Source organism: Hemitrygon akajei, chromosome 16 (genome assembly GCF_048418815.1).
Source record: "Hemitrygon akajei chromosome 16, sHemAka1.3, whole genome shotgun sequence".
NCBI classification, from domain to species: Eukaryota; Metazoa; Chordata; class Chondrichthyes; order Myliobatiformes; family Dasyatidae; genus Hemitrygon; species Hemitrygon akajei.
Genome location: NC_133139.1, coordinates 90,387,200 through 90,406,255, shown reverse-complemented (window position 1 = coordinate 90,406,255; position 19,056 = coordinate 90,387,200). Strand labels below are relative to the sequence as shown.

At 45.2% G+C, this 19,056-nt stretch overlaps 1 protein-coding gene across 1 annotated transcript in view; it reads left to right on the top strand.

Annotated features, from left to right (window-relative positions):
* Window positions 1–19,056, top strand: part of LOC140740288 (transitional endoplasmic reticulum ATPase-like) — a 79,342-nt gene that overhangs the window by 19,680 nt on the left and 40,606 nt on the right. Inside the window, 5 exon segments of the mRNA XM_073069426.1 lie at window positions 2,740–2,851; window positions 8,236–8,408; window positions 10,250–10,392; window positions 14,254–14,384; window positions 18,360–18,491. Of these exon segments, the coding sequence (XP_072925527.1) occupies window positions 2,740–2,851; window positions 8,236–8,408; window positions 10,250–10,392; window positions 14,254–14,384; window positions 18,360–18,491 (691 nt within the window).

Here is a 19,056-nt window from a genome sequence, read left to right as displayed (position 1 = left end):
TAGAAGGCAACTAAAGTAATTAAGAAAGTAAAGATAGAATATGAAAATAGGCTAGCCAGTAGTATTAAAAAGGATACCAAAAGTTTCTTCAGATACATAAAGTGTAAAAGAGAGGTGAACGTAGATATTGGACCATTGGAAAGTGATGCTGAAGAGGTAGTATTGGGGGACAAAGAAATGGTGGACTAACTGAATAAATAATTTGCATCAGTCTTCACTGTGGAAGACACTGGCAGAATGGTGGAAGTTCCAGGTGTCAGGGGGCATGAAGAATGTGAAATTACCATAACTAAAGCGAAGTATCTTGGAGACTGAAAGGTCTGAAGGTAGGTAAGTCACCTGGACCAGAAGGTGTACACCCAGGGTTCTGAAAGAAGTGGCTGAAGAGATTGTGGAGGTTATTAATGATCTTTCAAGAATCACTAGATTCTAAAATGGTTCTGGAAGATTGAAAAATTGCAAATGTCACTCCACTCTTCAAGAAGAGAGAGAGGCAGAAGGAAGGAAACTATAGGCCAGTTAGTCTGAACTCAGTGGTTGGAGTTGATTGTTGAGGATGTGGTTTCAGGGTACTTGGAGGCACCTGATAAAATAGGCCATAGTCCACATGGTTTCCTGAAGGGAAAATCTTGCCTGACTAATCTGTTGGAATTCTTTGAAGAAATGACAAACAAGATAGGCAAAGGAGAATCATTTGATGTTGTGTACTTGGATTTTCAGAAGGCCTTTGACTAGGTGCCAGCCCATGAGGCTGCATAACCAGTTCTAAGCCCATGGTATTTCAGTAAAGATTCTAGCATGGCTAAAGCAGTAGCTGATTGGCAGGAGACAAAGAGTGAGAATGAAGGGAGCCTTTACTGGGTGACTGCTGGTGACTAGTGGTGTTCCACAAGGGTCTGTGTTGGGACCGGTTCTTTTTATGTCATACGTCAATGATTTGGATGATGGGATTGATGGCTTTCTTGCAAAGTTTGCAGGCAATGTGAAAATAGGTGGAGGGGCAGGTGGTTTTGAGGAAATAGAGAGGCTACAGAAGGACTTAGATTAGGAGAATGGGCAAAAGTAATGGCGGATGGAATACATTTGAGAAGTGTTTGGTCATGCATTATGGTGGAAGAAATAAAAGGGTTGACTATTTTTAACTGGAGAGAAAATACAAAAATCTGAGGTGCAAAGGGACTTGGGAGTCCTTGGGCAGGATTCCCTAAAGGTTGATCTGCAGTTTGAGTCTGTTGTGAGGAAGACAAATGCAATATTAGCATTCATTTCAAGAGGACTTAAATAAAAAAATAAGCAAGGATGTAATGTTGAAACTTTAAAAAGCACTGGTGAGGCCTCACTTGGAGTATTGTGAGCAGGGTTCAGTCCCTTATCTTAGAAAGGATGTGCTGAAACTGGGGAGGGTTCAAAGGAAGTTTATGAAAATGATTTCAGGATTGAATGGTTTGTTTGCTCCCTATGGGGGGAGAGAGGACAGTCCCTCAGAATAAAGGGCATCCTTTTAGAATGAAGATGAGGAGGAATTTCTTCAGCCAGAGAGTGATGAATGTGTGGAATTCATTGCCACAGGCAGCTGTGAAGGCCAAGTATTTATGTACATTTAATGCAGAGGTTGATAGATTCTTGATTGGTCAGGACATGAAGGGATGTGGGGAGAAGGCAGGAGATTGGGGCTGAGAGAAAAAGTTGGATCAGCCATGATGAACTGGTGGAGCAGACTCGATGGGCCAAATGTCCTAATTCTCCTCCTATATTTTAAGGTCTTAGGGTCTTATAACAATGAGTAGAAGCTGATCTGGAACCTGATGGTATTGGCTTTCAAGCATTTGTGTCTTCTGCCTGATGGGAGAGGGAAGAAGAGAGAACGTCGGGAGTGGGTGAGGTCTTTGATTATGTTGGCTGCTGTACTGAGGTAATAAGAATAATGAGGCGGCAGAGGCTGAAGGAAGATTATTAGAAGTATAGATAGGGTGGATAGCCAGGAACTTTTTCCTAGGGTCAAAATGTTTCATACTAGAGGGCATGTAGTTAAAGTGAGAGGGGAAAGTTCAAAGGAGATTTGTGGTTCAAATTTTTTACACAGAGAGGTGATTGTCTGGAATGTGCTGCAGATAAGATAAAGGTGTTTAAGAGGGATTCAGATGGGTATATGAATATGTAGAGAATGGAGATATATGGGCATTGTATAGGCAAGAGGGATTAGTTTAGTTAGGTGTTTAATTACGGGTACTAGTTTCTTTAGTTCAACACAACATCATGGGCTGAATGGCCTGTGTTATACTATTGTATGTTCCCATGGTGACACAAGAGACTGCAGATGCTGCAGTCTGGAGCGACACACAATCTACTAGAGGAACTCTGTGGGTCAGGCAGCATCTATGGAGGGGTGGGGGGAAGGAATCATCACTGTTTCAGGTCAAGACCCTGCATCAGCAATTAGCCTAGAATATCGACAGTTCCTTTCTGTAACCAGAACCTGTTGAGTTCCTTCACCAGATTGTTTCTTGCCAATGATACAATAGTACAGCAAAGAAAGAGGCCATTCAGCCCATCGAGTCAGTTCAGTCTCTAGTTGTTTCCACTTCCATCTCCCCCCAGTCATTATGTTTGGTTGTTTGGTATCTTGACTTTACACAGGGAAAAGGGAAGTTACACCCCGACTCGCTGTCCCTTTACAGGAACAATGGAAGGACCGATCAGTGCTTGGTTAACAAGTCATTCCATCTTTTGTCTTTGCAGTGCAAAGCCCGAAGATGTCTCGACAGCGATTCTACAACAGAAACACCGCCCCAACCGGCTCATTGTGGATGAGGCCATCAATGACGACAACAGCATTGTTTCACTCTCTCAGGTACCCATGGCCTTGCTCTCTGGTCCCATGTCCCAGCTGGGTGGGAGGTTTCACAGAGATGGATTCACTCAACCTGGAGACAGGCCCTTGGGCCTACAAGGTCCACGAGCATCATTGGATACACGTTCCCACTGGTCCTGTGCTCCCATCTTCTACCACTCACCAACACACAGCGGCCAATCAGCCCACCAATCCACCTATCCTTGGGACGTGGGAGGAATCCTGGGCACCCCAGAGAAAACCCAGGAGCATTAGAGGGAGAGCAGGCAAATTCCACACAGACAGCACCCGAGCTGGGAATTGACCCCTGGACGCTGGCCTGACCTGCTGCATCAGTGTGCTGCCCAAGGTTCGTTAATGTTGATAACAGGACCCTGTTGCAAAAGCAAACATTGGGATTCCCAGCAGGTGCTGGAGACCGTCACCACCAGTGAACCCCATGGGTCAACAAGAAGGTGGGTTTCAGTAGCTCTGTGTGTAGCAGAGCCTTCTTTTACAAGGACATCATATCGCCGAAGAAGCAGGGAGAATTCAAATGAAAGAGTGTGGTGAGTACTGCACCAGGAAGGATTTGTCAGAGGAAGTGGTAGAAGCAGAGATATTTGGATAGGTACCTGAAGGTGAGATGCTTGGAGACTTAGTGGCTGAATGAGAGCAACTGGGACGAGCAAGAAGGAAGCAATGGTTAGCATGGGGTGTTTGGGCTGAGGGTCCTGTTTCCGTACTGTTCTGTGTCCTGTAAATAGGAAGGATATGCAACAGGCCCTCAAGCTCAGAAGAGTGCAGAGGAGATTTACAAGGATGCTGGCTGCAGCCTAACTGGACCATGAAGACCAATTAAGCTAGTCCCATTGCCTGCTTTTTGCCCAAACGTTTCTAATCCAGGAACCTGTCAAAGTACATTTTCAATGTGGTTAATGTACTTGCCTTGACCACTTCTTCTGGCAGGACAGTATGGAAGCAGAGCAGTTAGTGCAATGCTATTATAGCACCAGTGATCACCGATCAGTGTTCAGTTCCCACCGCTGTCCATATGTTCTGTCTGAATGGGCATGGGCTCCAGTTCCTCCATGAGCTCCAGGTTCAAAAATCAATTGGTTTAATTCAAATGGTTCAACTTAACATCAGAGAATGTATACAGTATACAACCTGAAATTCAAACTCTTCACAGACATCCACAACACAAGAAACCTCAAAGAATGAATGATGGAAACACCAGAACCCCAAGACCCACCTCCCCCCACACACACAAGCAGCAGCCAAAGCATTGACCCTCCCCTCACTTGCACCAACAGAAATACCAACCCCCACCCACCATGCAAACAATAGCAAAAGTCCCCGAAGAAACCTTGGTCTACAGTCCCATCGAAAACTACGGTCCATAACCTAGCACTACAAGTGTATTCACATTGGGGGGGAGAGGGGGAAGAGGACGAACAATACACATGCATAGACTACAGTCCATACGTAGTGCCAAGGAGTTGTTGCTCTAAAAGAAATAGATCCATACATTACGTCAGGGTTGGTAAGTTGTGGTCGTGCTATGTTTCTGCCGCAAACGTTGTGACACTTGAGTTCCTCCCAACACAGTCCATGCTGATTTGACAGGAATGGCGCATTTCACTGTATGGTTTGATGTTTCGATGTACGTGACAAATAAAGATCATCTTCATCGTTATCTCAGTCCATGCAGTGCCTGCGAGCTTGGTGACAACATTTAAGCGAAGTACATGGATAGAATGGGTACGGAGGGCTGTGGTCCTGCTGCAGGCCGATGGGAGTAGGCAGTTTAAATGGTTTGGCATGAACTAGATGGACCAAAGGACCTGTTTCTCTGCTGCACTTTTCTATGACAATATATACTGACCAGACAGTGGGTTAAAATGTTTCCCCTCAGCTTCCTATTAAATCTCAGTCCTCTGATCTTAACCTATACCCTTCCTTGTGGGGAAAAGGCAGGAGAATTGGGTTGAGAGGAAATAATAAATCAGTAATGGAGCACCATCTTCCAGCAGTCCAATATCCACACTCACCTCTCTTTTACACTTTATGTATCTGAAGAACCTTATGGTATTTTCTTTAATATTATTGGCTAACTTACTTTCATATTCTATTTTAACCTTCCAAATGACTTCTTTAGTTGCTTTCTGCTTTAAAAGCTTCCCAATCCTCTAACTTCCCACTATCTTTGATCTATTACATGCCCTCTCTTTGGCTTTTATGTTGGCTTTGACTTCTCTTGTTAGTCATGGTTGTGTCATCTTGCCTTTAGAATACTTCTTCCTCTTTGGGACGTATATATTCCATTCCCTCTGAATTGCTTCCAGAAATTCCAGCCATTCCTGCTCTGCCGTCATCCCTGCCAGTGTTCTTTTCCAATCCACTCTGGCTGACTCCTCTCTCACGCCTCTGTAATTCCCTTTACTCCACTGTAATACTGATGCATCTGACTTTAGCTTCTTCTTCTCAATTTTCAGGGTGAACTTGATCATATTATGATCAATTGACCCTGATGGTTCTTTTGCCTTAAACTCTCTAATCAATTACACAACACCCAGTCCAGAATTGCTGATCACCTACTGGGCTCCCCCAGGATCTGTTCTAAAAAGCCATCTCTTTGAAATTCCCCTTCTTGTGATCCATCACCAACCTGATTTTCCCAATCTATCTGCATATAAGAATCCCCATGACTATTGTAACATCGCCCTTCTGGCAAGCATTTTCTATTTCTCATTGTAATTTGTAGATCATATCCTTACTACTGTTTGGGGCTCTGTATTCAAATCCCACCAGGGTCTTTTTACCCTTGCAGTTACTTAGCTCTATCTACAACGTTTCAACACTTTCCAAACCTATGTCACCTCGTTCTAATCATTTGATTTGATTTTTTACCAACAGAACAACACAGCCCCCTTTGCCTTCCTGCCTGTCCTTTTGATACAATGTGTATCCTTGAACATTAAGATCCCAGCTGTAATCTTCTTTCAGCCATGATTCAGTCATACCTACAACATCATACCTGCCAATCTGCAACTGTGCTACAAATAAATTACCTTATTCTGTATAATGTGCACATTCAAATATAACATTTTCAGTCCTGTATTCACCCTTTTCAGTTTTGGCTGCTTTTTACATTTGAACTCATCCTGTTAACTTCAATTTTGCCCTATATCAGCTTTTCCTTGTTAGGAGTCTCACAACACATGGGTTTTGTTTGTAAACCAACTACCTCATCCTCAGCACTATCAGTCTGGTTCCCATCCCCTGCCAAATTAGTTTAAACCCTCCCAAACAACTCTAGCCAACCTGCTTGCAAGGATATTGACCCCCTCGGGTTCAGGTACATGTCGTACCTTTGCCAGGAGAGATCACAATGATCCATATATCTGAACCCCTGTCCCCTGCGCCAGTTCCTCAGCCACGCATTCACTTACCAAATCATCCTTTTCTTACCCTCACTGGGACGTGGCACAGGCAGCAATCCGGAGATTACTACCCTGGAGGTCCCTTTTTTTCCCAACTTTTTGCTAGCTCCCTAAAATCTCTCTCCAGGACCTCCTCACCTTGTCTACCTACGTCATTGGTGCCAACGTGTGCCAAGACATCTGGCTGCTCGTCCTCACCCCTGAGATGGATCCGATTCAAGACGTTTCTGATCCTGCCACCAGGGAGGTAACATACCATCGGGATGTCTCTATTGTGCCCACAGAAACTTGTCGCCATTCCTCTGACTAAGGACTCGCCTATCAACACTGCAGTCCTCTCCACCCCTCTGCTTTTCTGAGCCCCAGCACCAGACTCAGTGCCAGAGACCTGGTCACTGTGGCTCCCCCTGGTAGGTTTTCCCCTCAATAGTATCTAAAGCTATATACTTATTCTTGAAGGAAACAGCCACAGGTGTACTCTGCACTACTGGCTGTGCATTTCCCCTCCTTCTCCTGACAGTCATCCAGCAACCTAGGGTTGACTACCTCCCTGTAGCTCCTGTCTATCTCCTCCGCATTCTCCCGTAGGAATTGAAGGTCATCGAGCTGCAGCTCCAGTTCCTTAAAATGATCTCTCAGGAGTTGCAGCTCGATGCACCTGGTGCAGATGTGTTTATCTGGGAGACCTCCAGTCTCCCAGACTTACCACGTCCCACACAGAATATAAAACACGGCCCCAGAGCTATTCTCCATAACAAACAGGAACAGAAAGAGAGAAACTTACTACATATGTTACCTCACCTAGGCCTGATGTGCCAAAGCCACTCAAAAGAGTAGCCAGTCTGCTTGCACATGAGTTATTTCTATTGGCCCTTTAATGAATCCCTCTTGCTGATTGGTCGCTTCACAACTTAGAGAAACTGCCGTGAAGCAGTGCCTTTTAAATTTCGATTATCGTTCTGATTGAAAGGTAACTTCTCTTACATATCCCTGAAGTTGCTTGTCCAACTCAGGTGCCCTGACTGACGAAGGCCAGTGTGTCAAGAGCCACTTTTACTCTGTCTGTCTGCAATACCACTTTCTGAGGACAACGTGCTTCTATTGCTGGGACCATCTGTTCCACAACACTCCCCAGGACCCTGCCATTTACTGTGAAAATGCCACCGCCGTTTACCTTCCCCAACTGATTAAGATCCCTCTGTAAATCCCAATAACCAACACTCAGAGGTCAAAGTAAATTCATCATCAAAGTACTCATATGTCATCGTATACAACCCTGAGATTCATTTTCAGTAAATCCATAACCGAATCCATGAAAGATGCCGCCGACTTGGGCATTCAACCAGTTTGCAAAAGACAGCAAACTGTGCAAATGCAAAAAGAAAGAAATAGTAATAATACATAAATAAGCAATAAATATTGAGAACTGGAGATGAAGAGTCCCTGAAAGTGAGCCCATTGGTTATAGGAACATTTCAGTGAGAAGGCAAGTGAAGTTAAGTGAAGTCATCACCTTTGGTTCAAGAGGCTGATGGTTGAGGTTTAGTAACTGTTCCTGAAGCTGGTGATGCAAGACCTGAGACTACTGTCCCTTCTTCCTGATGGCAACAGCGAGAAGAGAGCACGTCTTGGGTGATGGGGGTCCCTGATGATGGATGCTGCTTTCCTGCAATAACGCATTGTGTAGATGTACTCAATGGTGGGGAGATCTTTACCTGTGATGGACTGGACCATTTCCATATCTCTTGTAGGATTTTCACTGCCAATAACACAACCTGTTTTAGTGTCATCGGCACTCTGGTTAACCAGTGCTAATGGTCTTGAGATATTTTGCTACATCAATGCACATTGGAGACTTCAGGGTAATTCTGGAGAGGAGATAACTTTCTTTTTATGGATTATTCTTTAGATGGCTAGTTGTTCTGAGCATGCTCATTTGGGGCTTGGTATTTCTTGCAGGTCAAGATGGACGAGCTGCAGCTTTTCCGTGGCGATACCGTCCTGCTGAAGGGGAAGAAGCGGAGGGAGACGGTTTGCATTGTCCTGTCAGATGATACCTGCAGCGAGGAGCGGATCCGAATTAGCAGGGTGACTCGGAACAACCTACGGGTGCGACTCGGAGATGTTGTGAGGTGCACTTGCCCGTCACACTGAGGGATATCTTGAAGCTCTTCCAAGGAGGGGCCAATGGTCAGCCAGCTAAGGGACATGGTTGAAAGCGAGTTCAAAAGAGAAGTTTTTGAAAGCAGGGAAGTAGTTCCAAACAGGGAGGGAATTTCATCATTGTCTGCTGGAACCAGGTTTAAATGATTAACTTTGGCGATGATCCACGTCAACATCTTGGGAAAGTGTAGAGTTGGAGGAGGCTATAGCGAGAGAGTGCAACCTATTTTCAATAATACAATAATAGTTGATGAGACAGCTGACCGAGATAGAATTCAGCAGAGTTAGTTCTGGTCTCCATTATATTAATTGATTTAATGAACTAAATTTAGAACTCCTAAAGGGATCCTTGTTCTGCTCCTTGATTCGCACTTCAGGATCAACATTACCCACATGTTGCTGTGCCGTTGACAGTAAGGAGCACGGTTTTAAATAGTGGTGCCACTCTATCAGTATGCCAGGAGTAGGGAGTGGCGTCACGGTGAACAGGACTTGTGGGCATTTTCAATGGGATGCAAGTTAAAGGCGGTGGCAACTTGAGAGGCTGGGCAGCAGAACACAGGAATGACCAAGTGTGGCGTGACCAAGGTATGGAGACAGGATAAGAAAGCAATCTCCAGTAATAGCCAAGAACAACTCCAAAAGCTCTAATTAACACACAGCCTACAGATACATACTGTATACCCACCTTGGTACTAACCCTAGCACAGTAGAGATAATAACAGAGTGCCTGAATGACTAGATGACCTTTAGAAACACTGACCAAGGCAATGAAACACCTGAGATAAGGCAATAGATGTATAAGCAATAAGCCTAACAATGTCTTCCCTATAGCTGAGTGACCTGCACTTTAAATGGAGGGCAGATGCAGGTGAGGTGTAGGTGCTACTTTGAGGGTAGACTGGGAAGCAGGAAGATGCTGTAAATCCAATAACCCAGTGTTAAATGCCCCTACAGTATTGATATTATGCAATAGTTTTTATCATAGCGGATTATTTGAGATGTGTTAGATGCCTCCAGCATATATTTTGTGTTTCTGGTACACTCTCTTGATTACTTAACTGTTAATAAAACCAAAAGAACATAACATATAGGAGCAGAATTAGGCCATTTGGCCCATCGAGTCTGCTCCACCATTTCATCATGGCTGATCCATTTCCCTCTCAGCCTCAGTCTCCTGCCTTCTCCCGGTATCCCTTCATGCCCTGACTAATCAAGAATCTTTCAGCCTCTGCCTTAAAAATACATAAAGATTTGGCCTGCACGGCTACCTGTGGCAAAGAATTCCACAGATTTCCCGCTCACTGGCTAAAGAAATTCCTTTTCATCTCCATGCTGAATGAACATCCATCTGTTCTCAGGCTGTCTCCTTTAGTCCTAGACTCCCCCACCATAGGAGACATCCTCCCCACATCTACTGTCAAGGCTTTTAACCATTCAATAGGTTTCAATGCGATCCCCACCCGTTCTTCTGAATTCCAGTGAGTACAGGCCGAAAGCCATCAAACGCTCTTCGTATGATAAGCTTTTCAATCCCAGAATTATTTTGTTGACTTCCTTTGAACCCTGTCCAATGTCAGCACTTCCTTTCTTAGTAAGGGGCCCCGAAGTGCTCAGGATATTCCAACTGAGGCCTCACCAGTGCCTTATAAAGCCTCAGCAATACACCCTTGCATTCTTGTTAACAGAAAGTATAATACCCTGGTATGCACAGGACCTTGGTGGCAGTGAAAACCGTGTTTTGCAGGCTGTCAGAGCATACTTTTCTTTCCCTTTTTTTCCCGTTAATTGTGGCCTGCTTGTCCTTCAGTATCCAGGCGTGCCCAGACGTGAAATATGGAAAGCGGATTCACGTGCTGCCCATTGATGACACCATTGAAGGGCTGACAGGAAATTTGTTTGAAGTCTATCTGAAGCCCTACTTCCTGGAGGCTTATCGGCCTGTGCACAAAGGTATGACCAATGCACCATGACTAGAGTAATTTAGCTTTATTCGTCAAATGTACATCGAAACATACAGAGAAGTTCTTCGTTTTGTGTCAACGACCAACGCAGTCCGAGGAGTGTGCTGGGGACCAAGCTTCTGATGCCCACAACTCACTAACTAACGGTACATCTTTTAGAAAATGGGAGGAAACTGGAGCACCCAGACGAAACCCACGTGGTGATGGCAAGAACATACAAACATATAGAGAGTGTGAGAATCAGACCCTGACTGCTGGCGCTGTAAAGTTTAGCTGAGTGTGGCTTCAGTCAGACTTATTTGATCAATGTAGAGTGCACAGCACAAATAGGTTCTCCAGTCCACGATGTCTGTGCTCTTCCTAATGCCATGTTCAACTGATTCCATCTGCGTGTACATTATCTATATCCCTGCATGTTCATATGTCTGTCTAAATGCCTCTTAAACATCGTTAAACTCACCTCTTCTACCACCACCTCTGGCAGCACGTTCAAAGTACCTGCTGCTCTTTGTGTTTAACACCAAAAAGCTTTCCCTGTAGGTCTTGCCCTCACTCTCCTATGACTTCTAGAGTTAGAGAGTCATGAAAACACTTTACAGTGCAGGTGACCTGGGTTCAATCCCTGCCATTGCCTGCCAGGAGTCTGTACGCTCTCCCTGTGACCATGTGGGTTTCCTCCTGGTGCTCCAGTTTCCTCCCACATTCCAAAGATGTACTGGTTGTTAGGTTAATTGATCATTGTTAATTGTCCAGTGGTTAGGCTCGGGTTATATTGGGGATTGCTGGGCAGCACAGCTCGAAGGGCTGGAAGGTCTATTCGGTGTTGCATCCCAATAAAAAAAAATTTAAAGTATAGCGCAGAAACAGGCCCTTCAGCCCATCTAGCCCATACCAAACATTTAAACTGCCTACTCCCATCGACCTGCACTTGGACCATTGCCCTCCATACCCCTCCCATCCATGTGCCTATCCAAACTTCTCTTAAACATTGAAGTTGAGCTCACATGCACCACTTGCACTGGCAGCTCATTCCACACTCTCATGACCTTCTGAGTGAAGAAGCTTCCCCTCATGTCCCCCTTAAACTTTTCACCTTTCACCCTTAACCCATGACCTGAAGTTGTACTCTCACTGAACCTCAGTGGAAAAAGCCTGCGTGCATTGACCTTAGCTACACCACTCTAGTGTTTCATATTTCCACTCTTGGGGAAAGCTTCTGACCGTCACCCTAATCTATGCCTCTCATAAATTGATAAACTTCCTTAAGCCTCCAACACTGTAGAGAAAGCAATCCAAGTTTTTCCACCCTCTCCAATCCAGGTAGCATCCTGGTGAACCTCTTCTGCACCCTCTCGAAAGCCTCCATCGTATGTTACACAAAGAATTGTCTCTCTGTAGCTCAGTATGTGTGATGATAATGAACCAATTTAGCAACTTATTGGGATGACTGTAACTGCACCCAGTACTCGAGGTGTGGTGGCCTAACCAAAGTTTGATCTCGGCACCATTCAGAACAAAGCAAACTGTTGTTCAGGTGAAAGGTGAAATACTTGATGGGAACCTAACAGGGAACTCCTTCACTCAGAGGGTGGTGTGAGTGGGGAACGAGCTGCCAGCAGAGATTCGATTTCAACATGTAAGAGAAATTTGGATAGGTGCAGTACGTAGATGGGAGGGTTTGGGAGATTATAGTCCTGGGGCAGGTAGGTGAGACTAGGCAGGTCAGGTCAGCATGAACTCATTTCCGTGTTGTGGTGGATGAGGGCTCGATTGCAACATTTAAGAGAAATTTAGACAGATACATGGATAGGAGGGGTATGCAGGTCAATGGCACTAGGCAGAGTAATGGTTCAGCAAGGAATAGATGGGCTGAAGGGCCTATTTCTGTATTGTACTGCTCTATGACTCTATCTAGCATCCTAAGCATACCTTCCCTACATCACTGACACGCAGTGACTGCGGTGTCCACTGTTTATAGAATATTCAATAGGTTCTCATCTGGGCTAATCTGACAGCACCTCCCAAACCCTCAAGCTTTGTGACCAAGAGTAGCAGGATGTCACCAGCAGGTTCCCTTTCAGTTTACGCATCATCCTGACCTGGAAATATATTGACAGTCATTCAACATCTCTAGGTCTAAATCCCTACCCTGCAGTACTGTGGGATAACCTTCACCCCACAGACTACATTTGTTCAAGGAGGAGGCTAACCAGCAGCTTGTCAGGGTTTGACCGACACCTGGTGATTAAATATATGGTGTATTTGACATCACGTTGCTAACTGTCGGTCTGGATCAGAGAGGTTCCAGTAAAACTCAACTGACGAGGGGAATCGCAGACTTGGGACAACATTATAGAGCTGTACCCTGACAGCTCCAGTGACCCAGTTGTCCTGACATCTCGGGTGACGTCTTTGTGGAGTTTGCACGTTCTCCCTGTAATCATGTGGGGTTTCCTCTGGTTACTCCAGTTTCCCCCCACGTCCCAAAGACGTGCAAGTTAGTGGGTTAATGTGCCACTAAACACATTCAGAATCAGGTTTAATATCACTGGCATACATCGTGAAATTTGTTGACTTTGCAGCAGCATTACAATGCAATACATGATATAGGTAAAACTTGTACTACAGTAAGAGCGTATATATATGATAGTTAAATATAATATGTAGTGCAAAAACAGAAATTTAAATAGTGAGGTAGTGTTCATGGGTTCAATGTCCATTGAGAAGTCGGATGGGGATTGGGGAAAAAGCTGTTCCTGAATCTCTGAGTGTGTGCCATCAGGCTTCTGTACCTCCTACCTGATAGTAACAGAGACAACAAGGCATGTATGTCCTGGGTGATGGGAGTCTTTACTGATAGATGTCGTCTTTTTGAGGTATTGCTCCTTTAAGAGGTCCTGGATGCCACGGCAGCTAGTGCCCGCGATGGAGCTGACCAAGGGTGTGCTGGTGGCAGGCCGCAAGTGTTGCCACATATTCCAGTGCCAATATCACATGCACACTGTGTTCTGCAGAACAACACAAGCAGCAGCAACATCAGAACTAAACAAGGCAACCACAGCAAAACAAGCTGCTTTCCCATTCCACCCAATTCCAGGCCTCCAGTCCTTTCCCCGGACTCTCACACTCGTAGACATTGGGCCTCCAACTTCATCGGGGATGCTTGTCAGTTCTTGTTCATCCAGTGAAGCAGTGAGTGTGTTTGGTCTTCAGGTGGAAACATGGATGATTTGAAGGATGAAGAAGACACACTATCCCCAAATGGATGAACGGTCTCAACCATCTCCCTCCATAAATGCTGCCTGGCCGCTGAGTTCCTCTGGTGCTTTTCCGGTTGATTTAAAGGAACGGTCATTGTTGTTGGCGCGTGGACAAGCGGTTAAGATGTTCGTCTAGTTATCTGAAGGTTGCTAGTTTGAGCCTTGGCTAAGGCTGCGTGTGTGTCCTTGAGCAAGGCACTTAACCACACATTCCTCTGCGATGACACCGGTGCCAAGCTGTATGGATCCTAATGCCCTTCTCTTGGACAACATCGGTGGCGTGGAGAGGGGAGACTCGCAGCTTGGGCAACTGCCGGTCTTCCATTAAAAAAAACCTTGCCCAGACTTGTTCCCTGGAAACTTTCCAAGGCGCAAATCCATGGTCTATCGATACTAACGGAAGCCTACCTACCTACCATTGTCGTTGGTTGGTGGAGTGAAATTGAGGCATTGAATAATATATTCACCTTTTTCAAACTAACTTGGAGACTGGACTTGTGATCTTCCCAAGACGGGGTTTGTGACGGGTGTAGTTGACTAACGACGGCCTCATGCGTGTCTGTGTGTGTGTGTTCCTGTGTGTTTTCCAGGAGACATCTTCTTGGTCCGTGGAGGGTTGCGAGCTGTGGAATTCAAGGTGGTGGAGACTGACCCTGCACCTCATTGCATTGTGGCTCCAGACACCATCCTGCACTGCGAGGGCGAGCCAATCAAACGAGAGGTAAGGTCAACCCTTCTGGCTTTACAATCACCTCAAAATTCATTATCAATGTACTGATATGTCATCATATATGATCCTGAGACATTCACAGTAAAACAGAGAAATACAATAGAATCAATGAAAAACTCACACAAAGACTGGCAAACAACCAATATGCAAAAATAGACAAATGTTCAAATACAAATAAAGACAAATAATAATAATTATTATTAAATAATGAATTAAGTGACTAAATAATACTGAGCACATGAATTGTAGAGACCTTGAAAGTAGTCCATAGGTTGTGTTCAGTGATCAGTTTGGTGGTGTGGGGATTGAAGTTATCCATAATCAATAAGCTCCAAGACTAGGCCTCGTTATTATCTCCTTATGCAATTGGCTTTTTGATTTCCTCACTTGCAAACCCCAGTCAGTCACCTCCTTCAGTGACGTCAACTCTTGCAGGCCAGATTTAACTGAGCCAACCAGCTCTTGCAGTTCTGAGGCTTCAGCCTGACTCTGTTGAGATGGGGAAGAAGTGACGTCAATATTTGTTTATGGAGATACAGCGCAGAGTAGGCCCTTGCAGCCCTGATTTAACCCTAAGCTAATCACGGGACAATTTACAATGACCAATTAACCTACCAATCAGTACGCCTTCGGACTGTGGAGGAAACCAGAGCACCTGGCGAAAATGCACACGGTCGCGCGGAAAACGTACAGACTCCTCTGGAACCGAGCCACTAGGTGATGAGAGCAAAGGATTCCTGATCATTGCAAGCGTCCCCTCATTAAGGGAACAAAGGGTCAGGCTGCACTTTGAAGCAAAATATTGCAGGAAACTGGAAATACCCAGATGATTGGGCAGCATTTGTTAATGCTTCCGTTCTCTTCCTACAGATTATTCAGCCACTTAACAGTCTCCCTTCTATTAACTCCATCTACGCTCCCCACTGTCTTACCAAAGCAGCCAATATAATCAAGGACCCCGCTCACTCTTATCACCTTCTCTGCTCCCCCATCCTGTTAAGCAGAAGGTGAGAGTGTGACCACCACAGTCAACGAATCAAAATCAGAATCTGTTTTATATCAGGTTTAATATGGCATAAAATTTGTTAACCTTGCAGCAGCAGTACGATGCAATACATAATCATCAAAAAATCCATGAATTACAGTAAGAGTATATATATATATAATAGTTAAGTTAAATAAGTAATGCAAAAATAAAAATAAAAGAAATAGTGTGGTATTGTTCATGGGTTCAATGTCCATTCAGAAATCGGATGGCAGAGAGGAAGAAGCTGTTCCTGAATCACTGAGTGTGTGCCTTCAGGCTTCTGTACTTCCTTTCTGATGGTGGCAATGAGAACAAGGCATGACCTGTGTGATGGGGGTCTTTAATGATGGATGTCATCTTTTTGAAATGTTGCTCCTCGAAGCTGTCCTGGATACTCGGAGGCTAGTGCTCATGATGGAGCTGACTAAGTTTACAACTCTCTGCAGCTTATTTCAATCACAAGCCATGGATGGACCTGGAGGTTCGTCATCTGTTGAGGGCTAGATCTGTGGCATTAATATCTGGCGACTCAGGCCTGTGGCTGAAAACCAGAGATGACTTGTGGAGGGCTATTTCAAGAGTGAAGAAACAATTCTGAGCAAGGTTGGAGGCAACATTGGATGCACGTCAACTCTGGCAGGGTTTGCAGGACATTACATCCTGCAAAACGAAACCTAATAGCATGAAGGGCAGTGATGCTTCACTACCAGACGCTCGTAATGCAGGGTGTGCCTGCTTTGAAAGGAGAATATGAGGACAGCTGTGAAGATCCCTGTTGCACCTGGTGGCCCTGTGATCTCTGTCTGGAGGCCAATGCCAGGCTGTCTTTCACGAGGGTGAACCTTCATAAGGTGGCAGGCCTCCATGGAGTACCTGGGAAGGCTCTCAAAACTTTTGCCACCCAACTGGCGGGAGTATTCAAGGACATTTTCCACCTTTCACTGCTACGATTGGAAGTTGCCACCTGCTTCAAAAGGGCAACAATTATAGCAGTTCCCAAAAAGAGTAGGTAGTGTGAGCTACCTTAATGACAGTCGTCCAGCAGCACTCACATCTACGGTGATGAAATGCTTTGAGAGGTTGGTCATGACTAGAAACAACTCCTGCCTCAGCCAGGACCTGGACCCATTGCAATTTGCCTGTTGCCACAATAGGTTTACAGCAGACACCGTCTCAATGGCTCTTCACACAGCCTTAGACGACCTGGACAATACAAACACCTATGTCAGCATGCTGTTGTTGACTATGGCTCAGCTTTTAACAGCATCATTCCTATAGTCCTGATCGATAATCTACAGAACCTGAGTCTCTGTACCTCTGCAATTGGATCCTCAACTTCCTAACTGGAAGACCACAATCTGTGCGGATTGGTATTAATAACTGTTCCTCGCTGACGATCAACACTGGTGCACCTCAGGGGTGTGTACTTAGCCTACTGCTCTACTCTCTCTATGTGTGGCTAGGCACACCTCAGATGCCAACTATATTCTGAAATACAACTATAGTTGGCAGAATCTCGGATGGAGACGAAAGGGTGTACAGGAATGAGACATACCAACTAGTTGAGTGGTGTCGCAGCAACAACCTTACACTCAATATCATTAAGACCAAAGAGCTAATAATGGACTTCAGAAAGGTTAGGACAAGGGATCACAAACCAATCCTTATAGAGGGATCAGAAGTGGAGAGAGTGAGCAATTTCAAGTTCCTGGGGGTCAAGATCTTTGAGGATCTAACCTGATCCCAACATATCGAAGCAAGACAGTGGCTATATTTTATTAAGTGTTTGAGGACATTTGGTGACACCTAAGACACTCGAAAACTCCTACAGATGTACCAGGGAGAGCATTTTGACAGACTGCATCACCAACCGGTTGGGGGGGAAGGGTTGCTGCTGCACAGGATCAAAAGAAGCTACTGAGTTGTAAAATTAGTCATCTCCATCTTGCGTACTTGCCTCCATAGTATCCAAGACATTTTCAAGGAAGCGGTGTTTCAGAAAGGCAACGTCCATTATTGAGAATCCTTAGCACCCAGGGCATGCCCTTTTCTCACTGTTACCATCAGGAAGGAGGTGCAGGAGCCTGAAGGCACACACTCAGCGATTCAGGAACAGCTTCTTCCCCTCTGTCATCCGATTCCTAAATGGACATTGAACCCATGAACATTACCCCACTTTTATTTCTGTTTTTGCACTATTTTTAATTTAACTATTTAATAAGCACATACATGTATATACTTACTGCAAATGATTTACTTATTTATTTTGTCTCCTATATTATCATGTATTGCATTGTACTGCTGCTGCTAAGTTAACAAATTTGATGACATATGCCAGTGATAATAAAGCCTGATTCTGATTAATGCCTGCAATTTACATTAAAAACCAAAGGCATCTCATTTAAATCAATCCCTGGTATAGTCACATAATTCTATAGCATTTGAATTCCCAACAGACTTGTTCGCTTGTTCTGTGTCGTGTCGTATGATGAGGGCGATCATGGTTATTCTTCTACGGAAGTAGTTTGCCATCGCCTTCTTCTCGGCAGTGTTTTTACAAGACAGGTGACCCTCCCCACCCCCCCCCAACCATTATCAATACTCTATAGAAATTGTCTGCCTGGCGTTAGTGGTTGTATAACCAGGACTTGCCATACGCACCGGCTGCTCATACGACCATCCACCACCTGCTCGAGTGGCTTCACGTGACCCTGATCTGGGGAGCCAAGCAGGTGCAACACCTTGCCCAAGGTGACCTGCAGGCTAGCAGAGGGAAGGAACCCCTTATACAACCTTTGGTAGAGATGTATCTCCAACCCGCCGCCCAGCCCAACATTTGAACAAACACGGCTGCGTAGGTTGCGAGGCGCTTGGGATGTCCTGAGGTGGCCCTCACCTTTGTTTTACGCTGGGTGGTGATGCTGTTGTTTCACCAACAGGATGAGGAGGAGAACCTGAATGACGTTGGATATGATGACATAGGAGGCTGCCGCAAACAGCTGGCTCAGATCAAGGAGATGGTCGAGCTGCCTCTTCGGCATCCAGCCCTCTTCAAAGCTATCGGGGTCAAGGTAGGTGTCGCAAGTGTGAGGGGCTAGAGTTCGCCCCACCAGGCTTAACATTTATAAAATGGTGTTTAGAAGCTGTGCTCGTTAACTAAACCCACTCTTTGAGAGAGAATGTACTCTGTATCTGATGCACTCTTTGAACACAGCATGGAAACAGGCCAAAGCAACACACACAAAAACTCAGCAGGTCAGGCAGCAAAAGAGTAAACAGTCGACGTTTTGGGCTGTGACCCTTCTTCAGGATTGAGAAGGAAGGGGGAAGATGACAGAATGAAAAGATGGAGGGGGCAGTGGGAGGGGGGAAAGCTAGCTGGAAAGTGATAGGTAGTGATAGGTGAAGCCAGGTCAAGGGCTGAAGAAGAAAGATTCTGGTAGGAGAGGAGCATGGACTAGAGGAAAAAGCAAAGGAGGAGGGGACCTGGGGAGCGTAATAGGCACGTGAGAAGAAGTAATAGGTCAGAGTGGGTAATAGAAGAAGTTGGATAGGGGGTTGGAGAAGGAAATTTGTTCAATGGACAGAGAAATAGTCCCTTTGGCATCTAAAATTCCAATGTCATCTGGTCCCATT